Source organism: Ctenocephalides felis, unplaced genomic scaffold (assembly GCF_003426905.1).
Source record: "Ctenocephalides felis isolate EL2017-DRISC unplaced genomic scaffold, ASM342690v1 CF-g0.4_SCAFFOLD_00845, whole genome shotgun sequence".
In the NCBI taxonomy this organism is placed as follows: Eukaryota; Metazoa; Arthropoda; class Insecta; order Siphonaptera; family Pulicidae; genus Ctenocephalides; species Ctenocephalides felis.
Window position 1 is genome coordinate 14,650,422 of NW_020536999.1, and position 17,481 is coordinate 14,667,902.

Sequence of the window (17,481 nt, forward strand, 5' to 3'; positions counted from 1 at the left end):
CTATATTTTTTCTTAAATTCTAAATGAATTAAGTCTAAAAATAATACAAATATAATTTTACTTAAAACTAATATAAATAACATTTTGGTATGAATACTTTGTACATCTATTGTGCATCATTACACGGGGGCACTATATAAATTATCTAATATCGTACAAAGAAAAAATAATATCTATCTATACAAATTGTAAAATATTAAAATATATGGTTTAATTTAATTACAGATTGTTATGACAACGGCTCATATAATTTTATACAAAATTTTGACTACTTATGTGATGTCCATAAACTACTAAATACATTCAAAAGTCACATATGAATTAATCTAAATATAAATCATTAATGCAAAACAATTTCCGACATCGCATTAAATAGCTGAATATATTTATAATTATAAAAACCCTAATTGTGGTCAAAAATGATAGTACAGGATATTTGGCCTACTTCAGATTTTAGCTTTAAGATTATAAAAGTCTTATTTTGTCAAAAATAATATAATATTAGGCTTAAACAACATTTTGTTTGATGTTGGTTTATAATGAAAAGCATAGTTTCTCCAAAATTAATATGTAGAAACAATTCATTTAAAAAAAAATCATTTACCAGGAGATTTGTGAAATTATAATCGCACAGTATTGCTACATTATCATTGTCCATAGAACTTTCATTGCTTAAATTAATGCATTTAATCACTGGTACGCTTGCATTTAAATACTTGGTAAAATCTAGCATGGAAATGATTGGTGAATGTCTATCCCGTTGTTTAATTTAAATTACTAAAAATTAATTCTGAAGTGATTTTGAACGAGCCTTATTAGAAGTGCATGATGATCCCTGTTTCTCCAAGAGTTCAGAGTGCAAATTCCTCTTCTCGCCACCAGTCGTTGATGTCACTATAACTTTTGTATTGGCGTGGTTCGGCGTGCAACATTGCGCACATTCGCACCAGAATACGTATTTATTAATTCACCGGTACCTTTCCACCTAGGTAAAAGACATTAAAATGTATTAAAATTTAAGCAAGGTATGTTATGATAACAGAATTCTAGATGGTGCGGTTATCATAAGATTATTCCTTGCTTGTTTATATGTAAAATACGCCCAATCGCACGGCAAATAGATAGACATTTTTTATATTTTCAATACTAAGCATAAGAGAGCGTTGCCATGACAACGCTATTTTAAGACTCTGTTACGGCAGAATTGCCCCATATAATTTACTATTATTAAATTAATCATTGTTTTTTTCCTATCCATTCATATGTGTAAAAAAATTAGACATTTAGGGTAAATTTATTCACAAACTTTCAGAGTTCCCTAAGCTGGAAGTTATACTCCTTCTGTTTTAACCACAGTACATCTTCTTGCCATCCTCATATTTTTCAATAAAGTTAGGCTTTAATTCAAGAGACATGGTCCTTTTCTTTAGACCCATTGTTATGAAAATAAATATTTTGTAAATGTACAAAAAGCAAAAAACGCGAACTCAGCATATATAACTGGGCAATCATATGAGTTGGAATTTCCTACGTTAAAATAATCTTCGATATATTTGGGTCAGTAAATCGTTACTGCACAAATTAATTTTAATATATAATTCAAATGACTAACTATAAAATAATTATTGCTATCATAAAACAACGATAAATATTTCCATGGTAAAATCATCATAGTCACAACTGATGCAATTTGTTATATTTTCATTTTGCCATCAACATTTTGTCTAGAAACTTTTACTCGCTCAAAGCTCGTATCTCAAATTTTGCTCGTAAGTCAAAGCAACAAATTGCTTCTTTGGCGGCTTGTATCTCGAAACACTCGTAAGTCGGGTAACCCACTTGTTTAAATCCGAAATACATTTTTTTAACTTATCGTAGGGTAAGTTATTGTAATCGTCCAAAAATCGAAATTGAAAAATTTTGCATATCTTCACGTTTTGGAGGTTTCTGAACATTTTGGCATACCTAAGAAAAAATGAATGTGTGTGTGTATGTATTTATGGATACAATTTTTTCGTTCACGTTTTCGGGGCAAAAATCATCCGATTTTAATGGTTCAAAAACATTCGATTCTTATTGATAGGGAGATGTGCTGATTAGTTTTTGGCAAAGGCCGATCCACCCATTTTGGAGTTACGAGCAAAGAGTGCCGAAAATAAAATCGAGTTTTTGAGAGAACGAAGCATCCTATTTAAATGATCCAAAAACACTTAATTTGTAAAAATAGGAAATGGTGATTAGTTTTTAGCAAAAGCAGGTCGAGCCGTTTCGGAAATATAGATCTAAAAGTGCAAAAAATGGCAGTTTTTGAGAGAACCAAGCATCCGATTTGAATTTTTTTTCTTCTTACTAAGCTATTCGAATTCTGTATTTTCTATTCTCACTGATAATTTTTTATCTACATTCTGCTATATATATTTTTTTCTTAAACTCTAGTCAATGACAGGATTCGATCGTAATAAAAATAGCAACTATATTAAAAATTACCTGAAATATTCATTATACATAGCATCATCTCTATCGAGTCGGTGAAGGTATTCCGCTAACTGACGGGGTCCTTCGAAATCATCGACATGAATATAAGAGTGCATGGGCGCAGCCCTTTCATAATCCTCCGGGCGAGCCCCCATTACAATCGGTAAAATGTCACGACTAAACAAAATAGTCAATTAAAAATCAATAATAATAATTGTAAGATTTAAAAATAAAATTGATTCGAAACTTATTTATAAATGTGTAATTTTTTACTTACCCCAGTCCATTCACGAAGAATTTTTCAGTAATATAATCTTTACAGTTTGAATTTTCGAAGGCTAAATAAAATTTGTAATCCCTATCGAGCAACTCGAAGCATCTTTCGGCATTTGCTCTGGAACATTTCATAGTACCACAGGCTCCATAGATATCCACCTTGAAAATAGTAATAAATCATAATAATAAATCATTACTGATGAGCAATGAGAATAATGTATTTACTAATAAATTATCTTACCTGTATATACTTTTGCAGTTCATGTGCATATTGCAATCTTCCATTTCTTGCTCCGCAATTGGAGACAAACCAAGCTACAGCCTTAGTTTTATTAGCTGCATAGTTTCGTTCCATATGTTTAACCTATAATTTAAAACAAAACCTATAATTAAAATTAAAGAGAAGATAATCAAAGTAATTCAATAAACATAGGTCGGCAGGTTGTATAGTTAAAAGAAAAAAATCAGTAGGGTAGGGCGGGCACAAGGTTCCAATTTGACTTTGAGCATTTGTAATGTGAAAACCAAGCTAATTATATCGTGATAAATAACACATATCAAACAAACAACTATCAGAATATGTTCAGTAAAACTCCCTGCTAATTCATCATTGTAGAAATGTGCTTTTTTGTTTTTTAAAAATTTGTCACCTGGCCGTTTTTACCCCATAGGCGGGACAAAATTGGACGGCCAGGAGGCAAGCAGATCAAATGTCTTATTTTTAATTTTTAAATAAATAATGAAATAATAGCTACATTATTTAACCAATGCAAAATATAAACTTCATGGGTACATTTTTATTGAAATAACACCGTATACAACCTTGACCTGGTATTTAATCAAAAATATTCATCAGCAGAGTTGGATAACTAATTAACTCTGATAATTTTTTTCGAACTTATTTTACTTGTTTATTTCCTATTTTTATCTTTTACACCTTTGTCAGGGTAAACGTTAAGTTGGTTCTGTTTATCCCAATCACGTGTAAGCCTTTATAGACATCATACAAAAAACTGTTGAATCTTTTTAAAATTAACAATACATCTTATAAAACAATTAAATAAAGTACACTTAAAATATATTATAGTCCTCATTATATAAGTTAGAAGTTCACCTCGATTCGAGGTACCCAGCTGTACGGTAGGATGTACCTACCATAGTTAGGTTTTGAGACAACTTTTTAGTGTCTATATACAAGTATTTACAGACTTACTGCTGGTTATCTCGAATCCCGAGATTCTTATCTAATTTAAGCTTAAATGACTGGACTATTTAAGGCTTCGTAAACTAAACAATAGTGCTCACTACCAGAAAAACTAACAACGAAATAAAATATTTCTGTTATGGATTTTCAAATATCTCATGATAGCAATGTAAGAATGATGGCTGGTTATACTTCTTTTGCCTTCTACTTTCAAATATTATTGTTAAAAAATTCTTAACTTTACTTGTTTTGAGATATTAATGGTTTGTTCTCTAAGCCTTACGAGCGGACCTTTAAGCCTCGCTTTATCCTAATATAGTGCATTTAAAATAATTTAGTGTGTATACTCAATCTTTTATTTTCTTGGCTACTAATTAACAATTATTGATTTTTTCTATTAAAATAAGTTTTTTTGTGTTTCTAAAAAATTACTAGTGGTACTAGTCCAGTCATTTAAGCTTAAATTAGGTAAGAATCTCGGAATTGGAGATACCCTGCTGTAAGTCTGTAAATACTTGTATATTGACATTTGAAGGTTGTCTTAAAACCTACATATGATACGTACACCCTACCATATGTAGGTTTTGAGACAACTTAGGGTGTCAATATGCAAGTATTTACAGACTTACAGCTGGGTATCTCAAATTCCGAGATGAACTTACTATAATGACTGGACTCAAGACAGAAAGACCGAATTCAATCTCAAGTCAGCTTTTCTTTAACACCTAATAATTTTGATTTTTAAATATTTAAAAAAAATACCTGTTTGACTCTAGGGTCATAATATTCCCAATGTTCATAAGGAGCTACAATGTCACTGTCATAACGATAGGTTGCTGTCCAATTGAAAACGTCCGGAAAATTGATATGTTGTGTGTGATAAGGACACTCCAGAAAATACATTATCCACACCTAAAAAGGAAACAAATTATGAAAAGACATTAGATTGATTTTATAATTAACTGCTTGTGATATTAAACTTAAAATTATTTTACCTGATCCGGAGATCTCCGGAATCCTGGATGCGTAAAATGATCCTTGTACAGAATGGCATCGGCTTGTTGCGCCTTATCCCTATTAACACTCAACCGGCATCTATCAACCTGATGAAATAATATTTAATATTATATTATTTTTGTTTAATTCTATTATAATATCTTATTTCCTTACTGGACAATGAGCTTGAAGAAACTGCTCCCGTCCAAGTTGAACATTCCAAGCTCCAGCTCCATTATAGAGCAAAATTGTCTTCAAATCTTCACCATCAGGATCATAAGTATCAGGAACGTGCATTAACTGGTTAGTTATGCGATCTACATAGATAGATATGAATAATATGACGAATTAAAAAAAATTATTAGGTTTAAATAAATGTTTTATTTTTAACATTACCGGAAGAATCTTGTGATGGGAATAATCTAGTCAGTCTGCGTTTTTTCCTGGAAATCCTTCGAGATACAGGCCTTACGCTGCCACCACTCATGTACCATGGTCTTTTAATTTCTCCTATTGGTTCCTCGGTCAAACTAACTGGCTAAAACGTACAAATATGATTAAAACCATTTTAAAAAAAATATTTTTTTTTTTAAAATTATGGATGTGATGCACGGGAATGGTATGAACATATTGTGACATATAGATTAAATATTAAATGTTTTACAGACCTGTGAAAATTCATTCTGATTCATTTGTTCTTCGAGCTCATTTTTCCGTTCGTTTCCCAATCCAAATGATTTTGGGATACTATAGTTTTCATCCACATTTTCATTTTCTTGTTCAGTCTGCTGCTGAAAAGTACAATAACATTAGAAATAAATATGTTGAAAAACTATATTATTTACATTATATAATGAGTTTGAGGGTATACATCCTCAATAATAAATATTTATTGAATAATTTTGTTATATTCCAAATTCTATTTATTTTTATGTTATTATTCGATGTTATATTATTTAGCAGTTGTAACAGATATTGTAATAAAAAAAGGAAAAAAATATATTCCGAAACTATATTTATACAATATTGAACGAATAATACAGATTATTATATACATAGTTTAAGAAAATTAGGTAAATTTTAAGAAATTATATTTTATCATACTTTAATGCATTAAAAGAAGACACGATCCTGCAAATGACTTCAATTTTTTTTTTAACATAAACAAAATATAGAGCAGTACCTAATAATATATTTACCAAAACATATGGCCATGATATATTTTTAAACCATGCCAAATTTTGAAATATATTTTGAAGTATGTTTGCCAACATTTTGTAAATATTTTAGAGAAAATCATTATCAATATTTATTAGTACCAACTAAACTAACCTTGGTATCCAAAAGTTATATATATATATATATATAAATTTATATAAAATAATATTTCAATATTTATATATATATACTTTTTTTGATACCATTTATATATATATATATATATATATTATATATATAATATATATATATAATATGGTATCCAAAAAAGTTATATATATATATATATAAATATTGAAATATTTATTTAATATAAATTTATTAATTAGCTTTAAAAAACTCATTTATCGAACAAATATTTCAAATGTGTTTATAAGATATGAGTGTTTACAAAGTCATACTCAATCGCACTTCTACGAATATTTTAAATGAATCATATCAATTTTAAAAAATGTATTTTATGACATGTTTGTTAACGTTAAACAATAATTTAGACAACATTTATCAATACTTGTTGGAATTAACTAAAATTTTATTCTCGTAGTAGTAATAAAAGTGCCATGAATCATATCAATTTTCTAAATGCATTTTATGGTTATTGTAATCGTTAAACAATGATTTAGGCAATATTCATCAATATTTCTTAGTATTAATTTATCTAAAATTTTATGTTCATTGTAGCAATAATCATGCTTAATTGCACTTCTACGAATATTTACATAGTATTTATGGTATATTTTATGGTTTGTGCTGATTAGTTTTTGGCAAAGGCAGGTCTATCCGTTTTGGAGATACGGGGTAAACGGTGCCAAAAAATGGTATTTTAGTTTTTGAAATAACAGAGCGTTCGATTTAAATAATTCAGAAAGCATTTTACTTGTATTGACAAAATGAACAACTGGTAAAATTTTTGTAAAGGCAGATCCAGCGTCTCCGGAGTTCGAATAAAAAAACTAAAAATGGATGCCTTTTGGCGGTCAAAAATCAACATTAGACTTATATACATCGTATTATCAGATATTTTATGAACATTATAATAATAAGTACAATTTTTGTGTACATTTATATGGGTTCCGTACTAATGTTTACCCTTTAGACGACTACCCGGCGACATTTCGACTCCAAATCAGCTATGCAGAGCGATTGCTTAACAAAAATGTTCAAAATTTTCAAAAACAATCAAAATACAAAAAATCAATATATAAAAAAATTTAAGTTTTCAAAAAAGGGACCGTTCAAGTATTACGTAAGCACTATAGGGGGACGGGGGGTTATTGATTTCTTATTTTGGGGACATTTTGGTGACAGATTTGCTTACTTTTGCTGACAGAGGGGGATGGGGGGGAGGGAAATAATTGTACTAAATCTGCTTACGTAATAATTGAACGATCCCAAAGTCATTTTTTTTTCAAAAATTTCAAAATTTCTCAAAGATCTAATTTTTTCAAAGTTTTGCGAAGTTTTTTTTCAACAATTTAGTTATCGGTACGGGAAGTTGCAGTAATTTGCCTTGAGGCACGATGCCATGCACCACCAGTTTATTTCTTAATTTGGTTAAAACTACTTTTTCCCGAAGGCCAATGAGTTTGTTACCACTTTCGCGTAGCTTTCCTCTTTGCAGCTATTAATTTTTTTAATTTCAGATGGAAATATTTTTTACGCCTTTTTCAATAAGCCCCTAGTTCCTCTACCCTCTAACATACTGAAGTAGTTATTATTATTGGAATTTCTCCATAATTTCTAATGTATTTATAATTTTCACTCACCGGCTTTACCTTTCCATTCGGCTGCTGACTCAGCACTGGCTGCTGAATTGCCGTTGCGTCTTTGACAAACACTGCCGGCTTTGAATTCCACAAATCCCTGTGAACTACGTTCAGCACTACCAACAGAAGCACTGCCAGGCACAGCACCGCCACGAAGTAGCGGCGCGGCCTCAGGCGGGCCAACATATCAAACTCCTTTAAAAAATAAAAAATAATAAATTTATATAAAATTATTAATATTATCTATAAAGCACATACTAAATATTTCTAAACTTAAATAAATAAATTTTTATAATTCAACTGCTTATCATTTTTAGTACAGGTAACCCCCATAACACGGTACTTCTAGAACTCGCTCGCAAATTCGCTCTAACACGGTTTAGGAACTGAGACCATCCCCCACATAACGCGGTACTTTCGGGTTCGTATAACACGGTTCAAGAATTGAGGAAAATTTTAATAAAATAAGAAGTATAGTAAAACCTATGAAAAGCAAACTGTGATGAAAACTAGTGCAAAAGATAATTAATTTGAAATATATTATTAGAGCGTGTACGTTCTATCGAAGAAAAATTCTAGGATTATCCGAACAATATATTAAATAAATCTTAAGCAATTTTTTTTTAGATAAAATGAGCATAAAAGTTTACTTAAGATCACTTTACATGTGTTTCAACCAAATATCAAAAATCGACTCGCACACACACATACACATACTTTTTTCAAATTCGGTCTAATTCGATTCTGAATGTCCTTGAATGTCAAGAAACCATAAAATTAGAAAAGTAACAATAATAGTCAAAAAAGTTTAAATCACCATACTTTACACTCAATTATTAAAAATTAGAACAAAAAATGTATAATGTTTATTGGAACAAAACAATTTATTTGAGCACACATGAATATATTTGTTATTTAAATATCTTAATGTTCGTTTAATTACAAAATGAAAATAATAATAAAAAGACCCACAATGTCATTCATGTGATGGACTGAATTTCATATTTTATTTCGAAGGTTGATAACCGGGATTTCGCGTACTGAATTTAATAATAATTGTATACATTATATAAAAATATTGAGATTTTAAACTTATTCAAATTTCTAGATATTATTTTTTTTTCAAATTTCTAGAAACATCTTTACAAATAATGCATGAATGAAATCAATATGAATCAAATTTCTTCGCCTAACAATAAGTAATACAAAAAATTAAAAAAACTAGTGATGTATGGCATTGTGCCTTAAGGCAAATAATGGAGATAATTTACTTAAATAATAAAATGTTAATTCACACATAATAATTCGTGTACATATAATTAACCTGAATATAGATTTAATCCAAGCTTTACTTATTTTTTGTTGTAATATATTTAGTATTTAATTTATTTTCTTATAAAACGTTGATGAAAATTTTCCCTCAGAGTAAAAAAAAACGCTGATGAAAATTTCCATATCTTTACGTTTCAAAGGTTTCTGAACATTTCGGCATGCCTTAGGAAAATTTGATGTATGTGTATTTGGATAAAAAAATAAAAAAAATTAAAAAAATGCCATTTGGAGGTCAAAAATGGTCTTTTGGTATATATATCAAATTATCAGATAATATAGAGATTAATTATAAAGATTTTAATAATAAGTATAAATTTTGTTTCCTATTCTTTGGATCCCGCACCAAGATTTATAATTTTTAAAATTCACTTATATAGTTGAAATAAATTTTCGATTCTATAGATCAATGAATGAGTTTCAAAATTTTCAAAAAAGTTAATTTTTCCAAACTTTTCAAAAAATTCAAATTTGTTTTAAAAAAATCGATTTTTTTAGTAATATCAAAAAAAAGTTCAATAAAAATCAAAATTCATATTATTATTACTAAATGTTGGCGAATCATGTAATATCAGATTAATGGGCCATGTGGCGATACGGTTTTTAGGTATCTAATTGATAAGGAAATAGTATTAAATTTCCAGATAAAAAAGTACATCGAGCACTCGATGTTATATTAACTGATCCGTGTTTTTATCTTCTGAAATATTTTTCATATTCTATTACAAACTACCTTTTTATACACCCGTAATTTTTATCTTTTTTACCTTACCGAAGTTTCATCTTTAAAACATTTTTTTAACCAATTCAGGTAATTCTGAATCGTTTAACACTAAAATTTAAAAAATACTATGGGTGTATGAGCGTGAGTTTAATGAAATAATAATAATAAAGATTAAACTTACCATTGTTGTTAAAACTTGTGGCATTTCAGTATATTTTCCAAACATATCACTTTTCATTTTTGTCACGTTTCACTGTATTGTTTTTCAAAACTGTTCATATTTAAAGCTTTAAATCAAAGAATTTATATTTTATTAGTTATGTAAAGTTAGTTTTCAATTTATTACGCATAAATATTTTTTTTATTATTTTGCTGAATGATGGATCATATTTTTGCTTTAACCATTTAACAATAGAAAAAGTTGTAAATTTAATTTATATTTTTAATATTTATATTTTAATGCAAGATCTGGGTGTCAGTTCTTTATTAACATATACAAAATTTTGAAATATGCATTATATTTATTTTTTGAAAAAATATAGGGCCACTTGGGTCATCATATAAATACTTGATGGCCCAATGACAAATATCTGGAGAAAAAACTCTAATTCTAATTTTACCGATTTGTTGATAAACTTTACAAAAAACTAAAATTTCTTTCACAAAACAAAAGTATTACTTGATTTTATCGAAGAAGGTTGCATTCTACGTATTTCTCTTTATTTATATTCATTATTCAAGATTATTTTTTATATTTATGTCATAAATATGTTTTCGCCAATGTTACCATTTTAATATTCAATATTCATAAAAAATAATTGACTTCAAATGAGGTTACTTTTAAATACTAAAAATAAATGTAAATCACCGAGATTAAAATTTTTAATCATGATAATTTTTGTTTAAATGACTTATTTATTTTAATGTGAAATAAAGTTATAGAACAAATTATATTTTTAATTTCCCGTAGGGTAAGTTATAGTAATCGGAAAAAAATCGAAAATAAAATTGTTTATATATCACTTCACGTTTCAAAGGTTTCTAAACATTTTGACATACCTTACAAAAAATGGATGTGTGTGTATGTACCAATTACAATTATTCAAAAAAACATTTGATTCCTATTGATAAGGAGACGTGCTGACTAGTTTTTCCAAAGGCAGGTCTAGTCGTTTCGGAGATACGGGGCAAAAAATGCCAAAAACGGTAACTCAGTTTTTAATAGAACGGAGCGTCCGATTTCAAAAATTCAAAAAACATTTTACTTGTATTGACAAGATGAAGAACTGATTAAATTTTTGGGAAAGCAGGTCTAGCGGTTTCGGAAATCTAGTGAAAAATAGTAAGAATTTAAAAATATTAAACTTTATTTTAAAAGTTTAAAGCAAAAAATATGTAAGATTCTAAGTTGATCTTAATCTGAATGTTTTTAGATTCTGATTGGATTCTAGTTGTCTTTTAAAAATAAAATTTTATGTATTAATTTTAAAGGAAAACTGATTATAGAAACCTATTTTATTTTTATTTATATATACATTATTTTCATATCTCAGACAGAAGAGTTGCCTGGTATGAGAGATTATGAAAACAGTTTTCATATTTTATATTTACATTTCATTTGACTATTTTATTAATATATTATAATAGATATAATTAAAACATCTTATATTGAAGAACAACTAATTTAAAAAAAAAACAAATAGAAATTTCTCAGACACAAAAATCTAACCATGCTGAATTTTAATTCAAATTAAAGGATCACAAAATAATTAAACCACTTTGATGACACCATGATTTTATATTAAATACAGAGAAAAATATATTTTTTGAATAATTATACTTTAATTTTAAATTTTGTCATTTTAATCTACATTCGTTATTCACCACAATAAATTTAAAATGCACCCATAATATTTTTATAATAATATTCAAAAAAAAAATTTAATAATATTTAGCACTATAAATTATTTTTTAAGTCATTTTTTAAATTCTTTACAACAATATTACGTAAAACTCTATATTTAACAATCCCGGTTGTTTTTTTACAACTGAACGCATTGAAATTGCTTTAATTAACACACTGACGATTTTTGTCGAGTAATTTTAAATGACTGACTAACTAATATTTGTACTGAGTTCGGTGTTATGATTATTTCAGAAAATAAATCACTTTCGAACGGTAATATCTTTATTTGTTGTTCGTACAGAGGTTTTCGACCTTGTATTTGTGGATTATATTAATAAACTGGTTAAAATTACAAATTACAGTAAAAAAAATTGAGCTTGTAATCCGATTTTTAACATCCCGAAGAAGCTTTTGCCAAAAAATCCGATATGCTAATTGTATGTTCTTTCGAAGTTTCTGAATGACTTATTGCTATTTTCGAAACGGCTAGACCTGCCTATGCCAAAAACTAATCAGCAAGTCTCCTTATCAATAGCAATCGAATGTTTTTTGAATAATTCAAATAATAAAAATAATAATAATTCAAACCGTGTTCCTGAAATCGTCGACGAAAGTTTGTATCCGCGCACACACACACACACACATACTCACATACAAATATCACACACATACATCATTTTTTTCTAAAGTATGCCAAAATGTTCAAAAACCTCCGAGACGTAAAGATATATAAAAAATTTTATTTTCGATTTTTTTGCGATTACTATAACTTACCCTACGGGAAGTAAAAAAGTCCTTTAAATATCCGTCGCAAAATTTTTATTTATTTGCATTAGATATCTTTTCGAACTAACAGTTAAACATTTTACCTAAATATATAGCTAAAATTTAATTCTCAATAATTAAGTTGAATATGTATACTTTTATATACGGATCAGGAAGTCAATGAAACTTGTCATAAGGCAAAATACTACTTACAAATAGTTTCATAGAAATCTATAGACATTAAAACACACCAGAACAACATAATTATAAACATTTTATAAATTTTAATTCAAAGCATTTAACAAGTGTATTTATATTAGTGATTTACGTTGAACTGTAGTCTTATTTAGAATGCAAATATCTAACGGTATATGATACTGGCTTAATGCTAGGACAAATATTAGGAAAAAATTAATACTAAGTAAGTTGTAAGTAGAATTTGCCTTGAGGCAAGTTGCGTATACTTAATCAATGAGAATTAGGAGATTTTAGGTAAAATGTCAAACCGTTTATTTTAGAAATAAAATTTCAGGTTTTTCTAAAAATTAACAATTTATAATATCTGTAATTGTATAAATTAAATTCATTTAATTTATTTCATGTTTTAAAAATGTATATTTTATTGTAGCTACATACAAAAAACAGACGGTATCTTATGCTTGTTCTTGGTAGTGAAAATTATAAAAACGCTGTACCAACAAGCGTATTTGACATATAAACAACCAAGGGAGAATGTTATGATAATTGCATCATCAAAAATTCTGTTACCATAGGATTTATTCTTGCTTGTTTATATGTAGAATGCGCCTGGACGCACGGCAAATAGATAGACATTTTCATAATTCTGAAGCCAAGAACAAGCATAAAAGAGCGTTGCCATGACAACGCTGTTTTATGAGCTCTATTACGGCAAAATCGGTTCACATACACACATACTTTTTCCAAATTTGATTTAATTTGGATTCAGAATGGCTTGAAACGTCAAGAAAACCTAAAATTTGCAAATAAGATTTTTTGTGAAAGCAAACTTTTCTTCCGGAAAGTTAAAAATTATAGAATCGAACCCATTGTTCTTTTCTCATATGGCTTTAAGGTCCCCTATAGCCCTACTTTTCATTTTTTTAACATTTCAGGTTGTTTATTTAGCAAAATCACTGACGATTTAATCACGAAAAAATCACTCGGCCGATTTTTATTCAAAATTAATCAGGACAATATCCAAATTATATTTATATGAACAAAATAAAAATAAACAAAACAATTGATATCCTTCTCACCCAATTACAAAATTCCATGGTACAATTTGACATGTTAGTTTTTCTATTAAACAATGTTGTAAAGTAACAGTACAATATTGTTTTTGATAACAATTTCAAATTGTATGTTTAAATAATAATTATTTAATTACTTTTATTAATTATTTACCTGTTCAAGTGCACATCTCAGCTGTACTTTGTATTTGACACGCTCACAATTCTTTTATTTTTGACAACACCTTCGACCCAAATCATCTCACTGACACTTCTAATCAAATAAAAAAAGTTCAATTTTAAAAGTAAACATAAATTTTTTTATCTTATCATTGTTCACAATAAATAACATAAAGAAACTAAGTGCCGGTACTACATGTACCTCGATGCACGTTGATTCATATCTTTTTAGGTTGTGAAACACACAGTAACAAATTATATATTGTCCTATTTATATGAAAAATTATTAAAACTGTTATTTAAGTTTACAGTACAAAACAAATGCAAAATATATGACTATTTATTGCATTTCCAAAGTTCACTAAAACCAACATTGCACTTGAATTCACACACTGAACTGCAATTCCAGAATTTTCTCATTCTTCAGCACTTTTCACATTTCACATTTAACAATTATTTTGTTTAATACAAAATAATCATTTCGACTATCCTTTCTTCACATTTCTCAATGAATGCAAGGGGAAAACAACATGCTTAAAGGAAAATCCATATATTTCGCGAGGGGTTGAAAACGCGCATGCTCGTACATATGTAACTGTTATGTAAGAAAACATCCCTTTGAAAAATGATACTGAATTATTTACACGATTTGATTTAGAATTAACAATAGAATTATTGTGTTGTATCAAAATATAATTGGTATTTGCAATTTTATAATAATTTTATTGTCATTGCAAATGATGATCTTTCAAACTGTGAGATGTTTGACAGGTCGTTGATGTAGAGACTGACAGTACATGCAACAATATAAAAATGAATGTTTGAAATAAATATGATGATACAAAACTAATTGTTTTGCAGATTTATGAACAAAATATTGAGGTTTTTAATTTTTTGTCTTCAAAATATGTTCATTTTTCATAAATTCAAAAAGCAAAATATTTCCTAAAAATATGACTCAATTAACGATGTTTTTTTTTTAATTTTATGGTTCATTGACTAACTTCATGGTTAATTTCACGGTTCATGGCTCATTTAAATAATACATTTTAAATAAATTGAAAATATATTAAAATAATATATAAAACAGGAAAGAATACAACAATATATGTATATCAATTGATAATATATTGCGTTGTATTCTTTCCTTTTTCCATCGACAATATTAAATAAAATATTTTCTCCCAAAAATTTCCACCATAAAGATTTTTCATTAAATTAATTCCATCAGCTAACCATAAAAGCATCAATAAAAGAAATTACTAGCAAATACCCAATAATTTATGCCACCATTTAATTATAAAAGTAATCGGCGCATTCTGACTTAATTATATCAATTAGATTTTATTAGATTAATTAATTATATAAATTAAAAATACTCATTAAAATCTTATGATTTGGATTAAAAACTCAACTTTTAGCTTTATAGTATATAAATATAACAATTAAGCTTATAAAATAACTATTATTTTTCGATTATTTGTTCTATTAACATACAAAGTATCAAAACAAGAGCATGTCATGTGTTTTACAAAGTATATTCATAAAATAATTATAATAAATAATTCATTTCAAACTTGAGCATGACAACGTTTACAATACAAATAGAATTATATAGTAATTCATTTACAATGTAATTATGAAAACATTATTTATATATTTGGTATAATGACAAATTTAGTATTAGTTTTTTTTAATATTTACAGTTTTATATACATTGGATAAATGTTGATTTATGTTTCATTTATAAGGTCACTTACTAAAAATACAATTTACATTCTAGAGTAAGTACATTATTCCTTATTCAATACCTATTAAAATACTTCAGCTGATTAACATAGCAAAAAAATAATACACACACATATGCGTATATATATATATATATATATATATATATAATAATATATATATATATAAATATATATATATATATATATATATTGAAATGTTTTACCATATATATTTATATACATGTGTATTTAAATCCCATACATTAAAGATTTGAGAGTTTCCCACCTTATAAATAAAATAAAATATAATTAAACATTTGCATTTGTTGTATTTAATGACAAAAAGTTTCATAAACATTAGCCCCTAATACCTTTATTCTATCAATAGCAATTAGTTTCTCTACTAACACTTCTGAGGTTTTACCTACAAGACCGTTTACAATGGGTATCATCTTTGCCATTGGTATTTGTAATTTATTCATATTAACAAACTCATTTTTTAATTCAACTTCAACAATTTTCTCCTCAGGTATAAAGTTCTCAGCAATGTGATCCATCATTGTTGCAAATCCCTGACTCACTCCAAGAGTCAATAAAGATTTTACATCTTCTGTCTCTAGAAGATCCCTAGTCTCTGCTATCATGGTTGAAAATAAAGGTGAATTCATATCCGTTGTAGGAAGAACAAATTTGCTTATATCAGCTAGAGGATTCCGCGGGTCCTTTGCTACAGCGGCCTGCACTGACCAAAATATTTGCTCAATGTCTGATATACTGAGTTTTTTTGTTAAGGGTATGTTTTCGAGTACTCCCCTCACATTATCTTCAATAATTTTACATATTCCTCTTACACCTTCTCCTAATAGATTATGGCATAAAGACAAATAACGCGCTTGCATGTCACGATCAACATTGCAAGTCCCATTTTTTGAATCTTTATAAACATAGCCACCTAGTAAGCTCAACTGAACACGCAATGTTACAACAAATACGGAAGAAGTATAAACTAAACTTGCAACTTTAGAAAAAGCACGAATTTTCAAATCAGACCACAATTTAACTTTGTTGTCTGGATTAGTTTTTAGTTCTACTATTATGTCTTCAGTCATAACACATTTGCATACTGCTTCACATAACTGAGGAGCTAAAGACATAATAGTTTGATTGCAAGTGAGTTCGGTACCATCAAAATGTTGGGACTGCTTGGTTCGTTCTATGAACTCTAAACTCTGTTTCTCTTGCCAAGCACGCAGCTTTCGATGAGCATATCTTGTGGCCAGAATGGCACCCCCAACCACACAACCAGTGATTATTAGTTTGTTTTTATTGCGCACAAAAAAGCGAGAAATTTTTGAAATCATTTTAAAAAGATATTGTTTTTGAAAATATTTATGATATTCAGAGTTAGTTTAGTGCTGCTACAACTTTACATCTACTACACTTATTTATGAAGTCTTATAATATATAGAATTATTTAACTGAATTACTTTCACATCAAAGGTATATTAGATAAATATATCTGATTTCCATTTAGAGTCAAAATTGTAATGTATCAAACATTAGATGCCAGTCGATATTCTATGTTGATAAAATTAAACAACTTATCATACACCTGAAACAAAAGAAAAAAAAATTATATGTATGCAATAATGCAATATAATT

At 27.8% G+C, this 17,481-nt stretch overlaps 1 protein-coding gene and 1 pseudogene across 1 annotated transcript; both read right to left on the reverse strand.

Annotated features, from left to right (window-relative positions):
* The window catches only part of LOC113378638, an 11,513-nt pseudogene extending 1,287 nt beyond the window's left edge, over positions 1 to 10,226 (reverse strand).
* A 5,925-nt stretch (positions 10,227 to 16,151) lies between these two features.
* Positions 16,152 to 17,180, reverse strand: LOC113378648 (peroxisomal biogenesis factor 3-like). Its single transcript, XM_026619211.1, has one exon. The coding sequence runs from the start codon at positions 17,178 to 17,180 to the stop codon at positions 16,152 to 16,154; it is 1,029 nt and encodes a 342-aa protein (XP_026474996.1).
* Between the last annotated feature and the right edge of the window lie 301 nt (positions 17,181 to 17,481).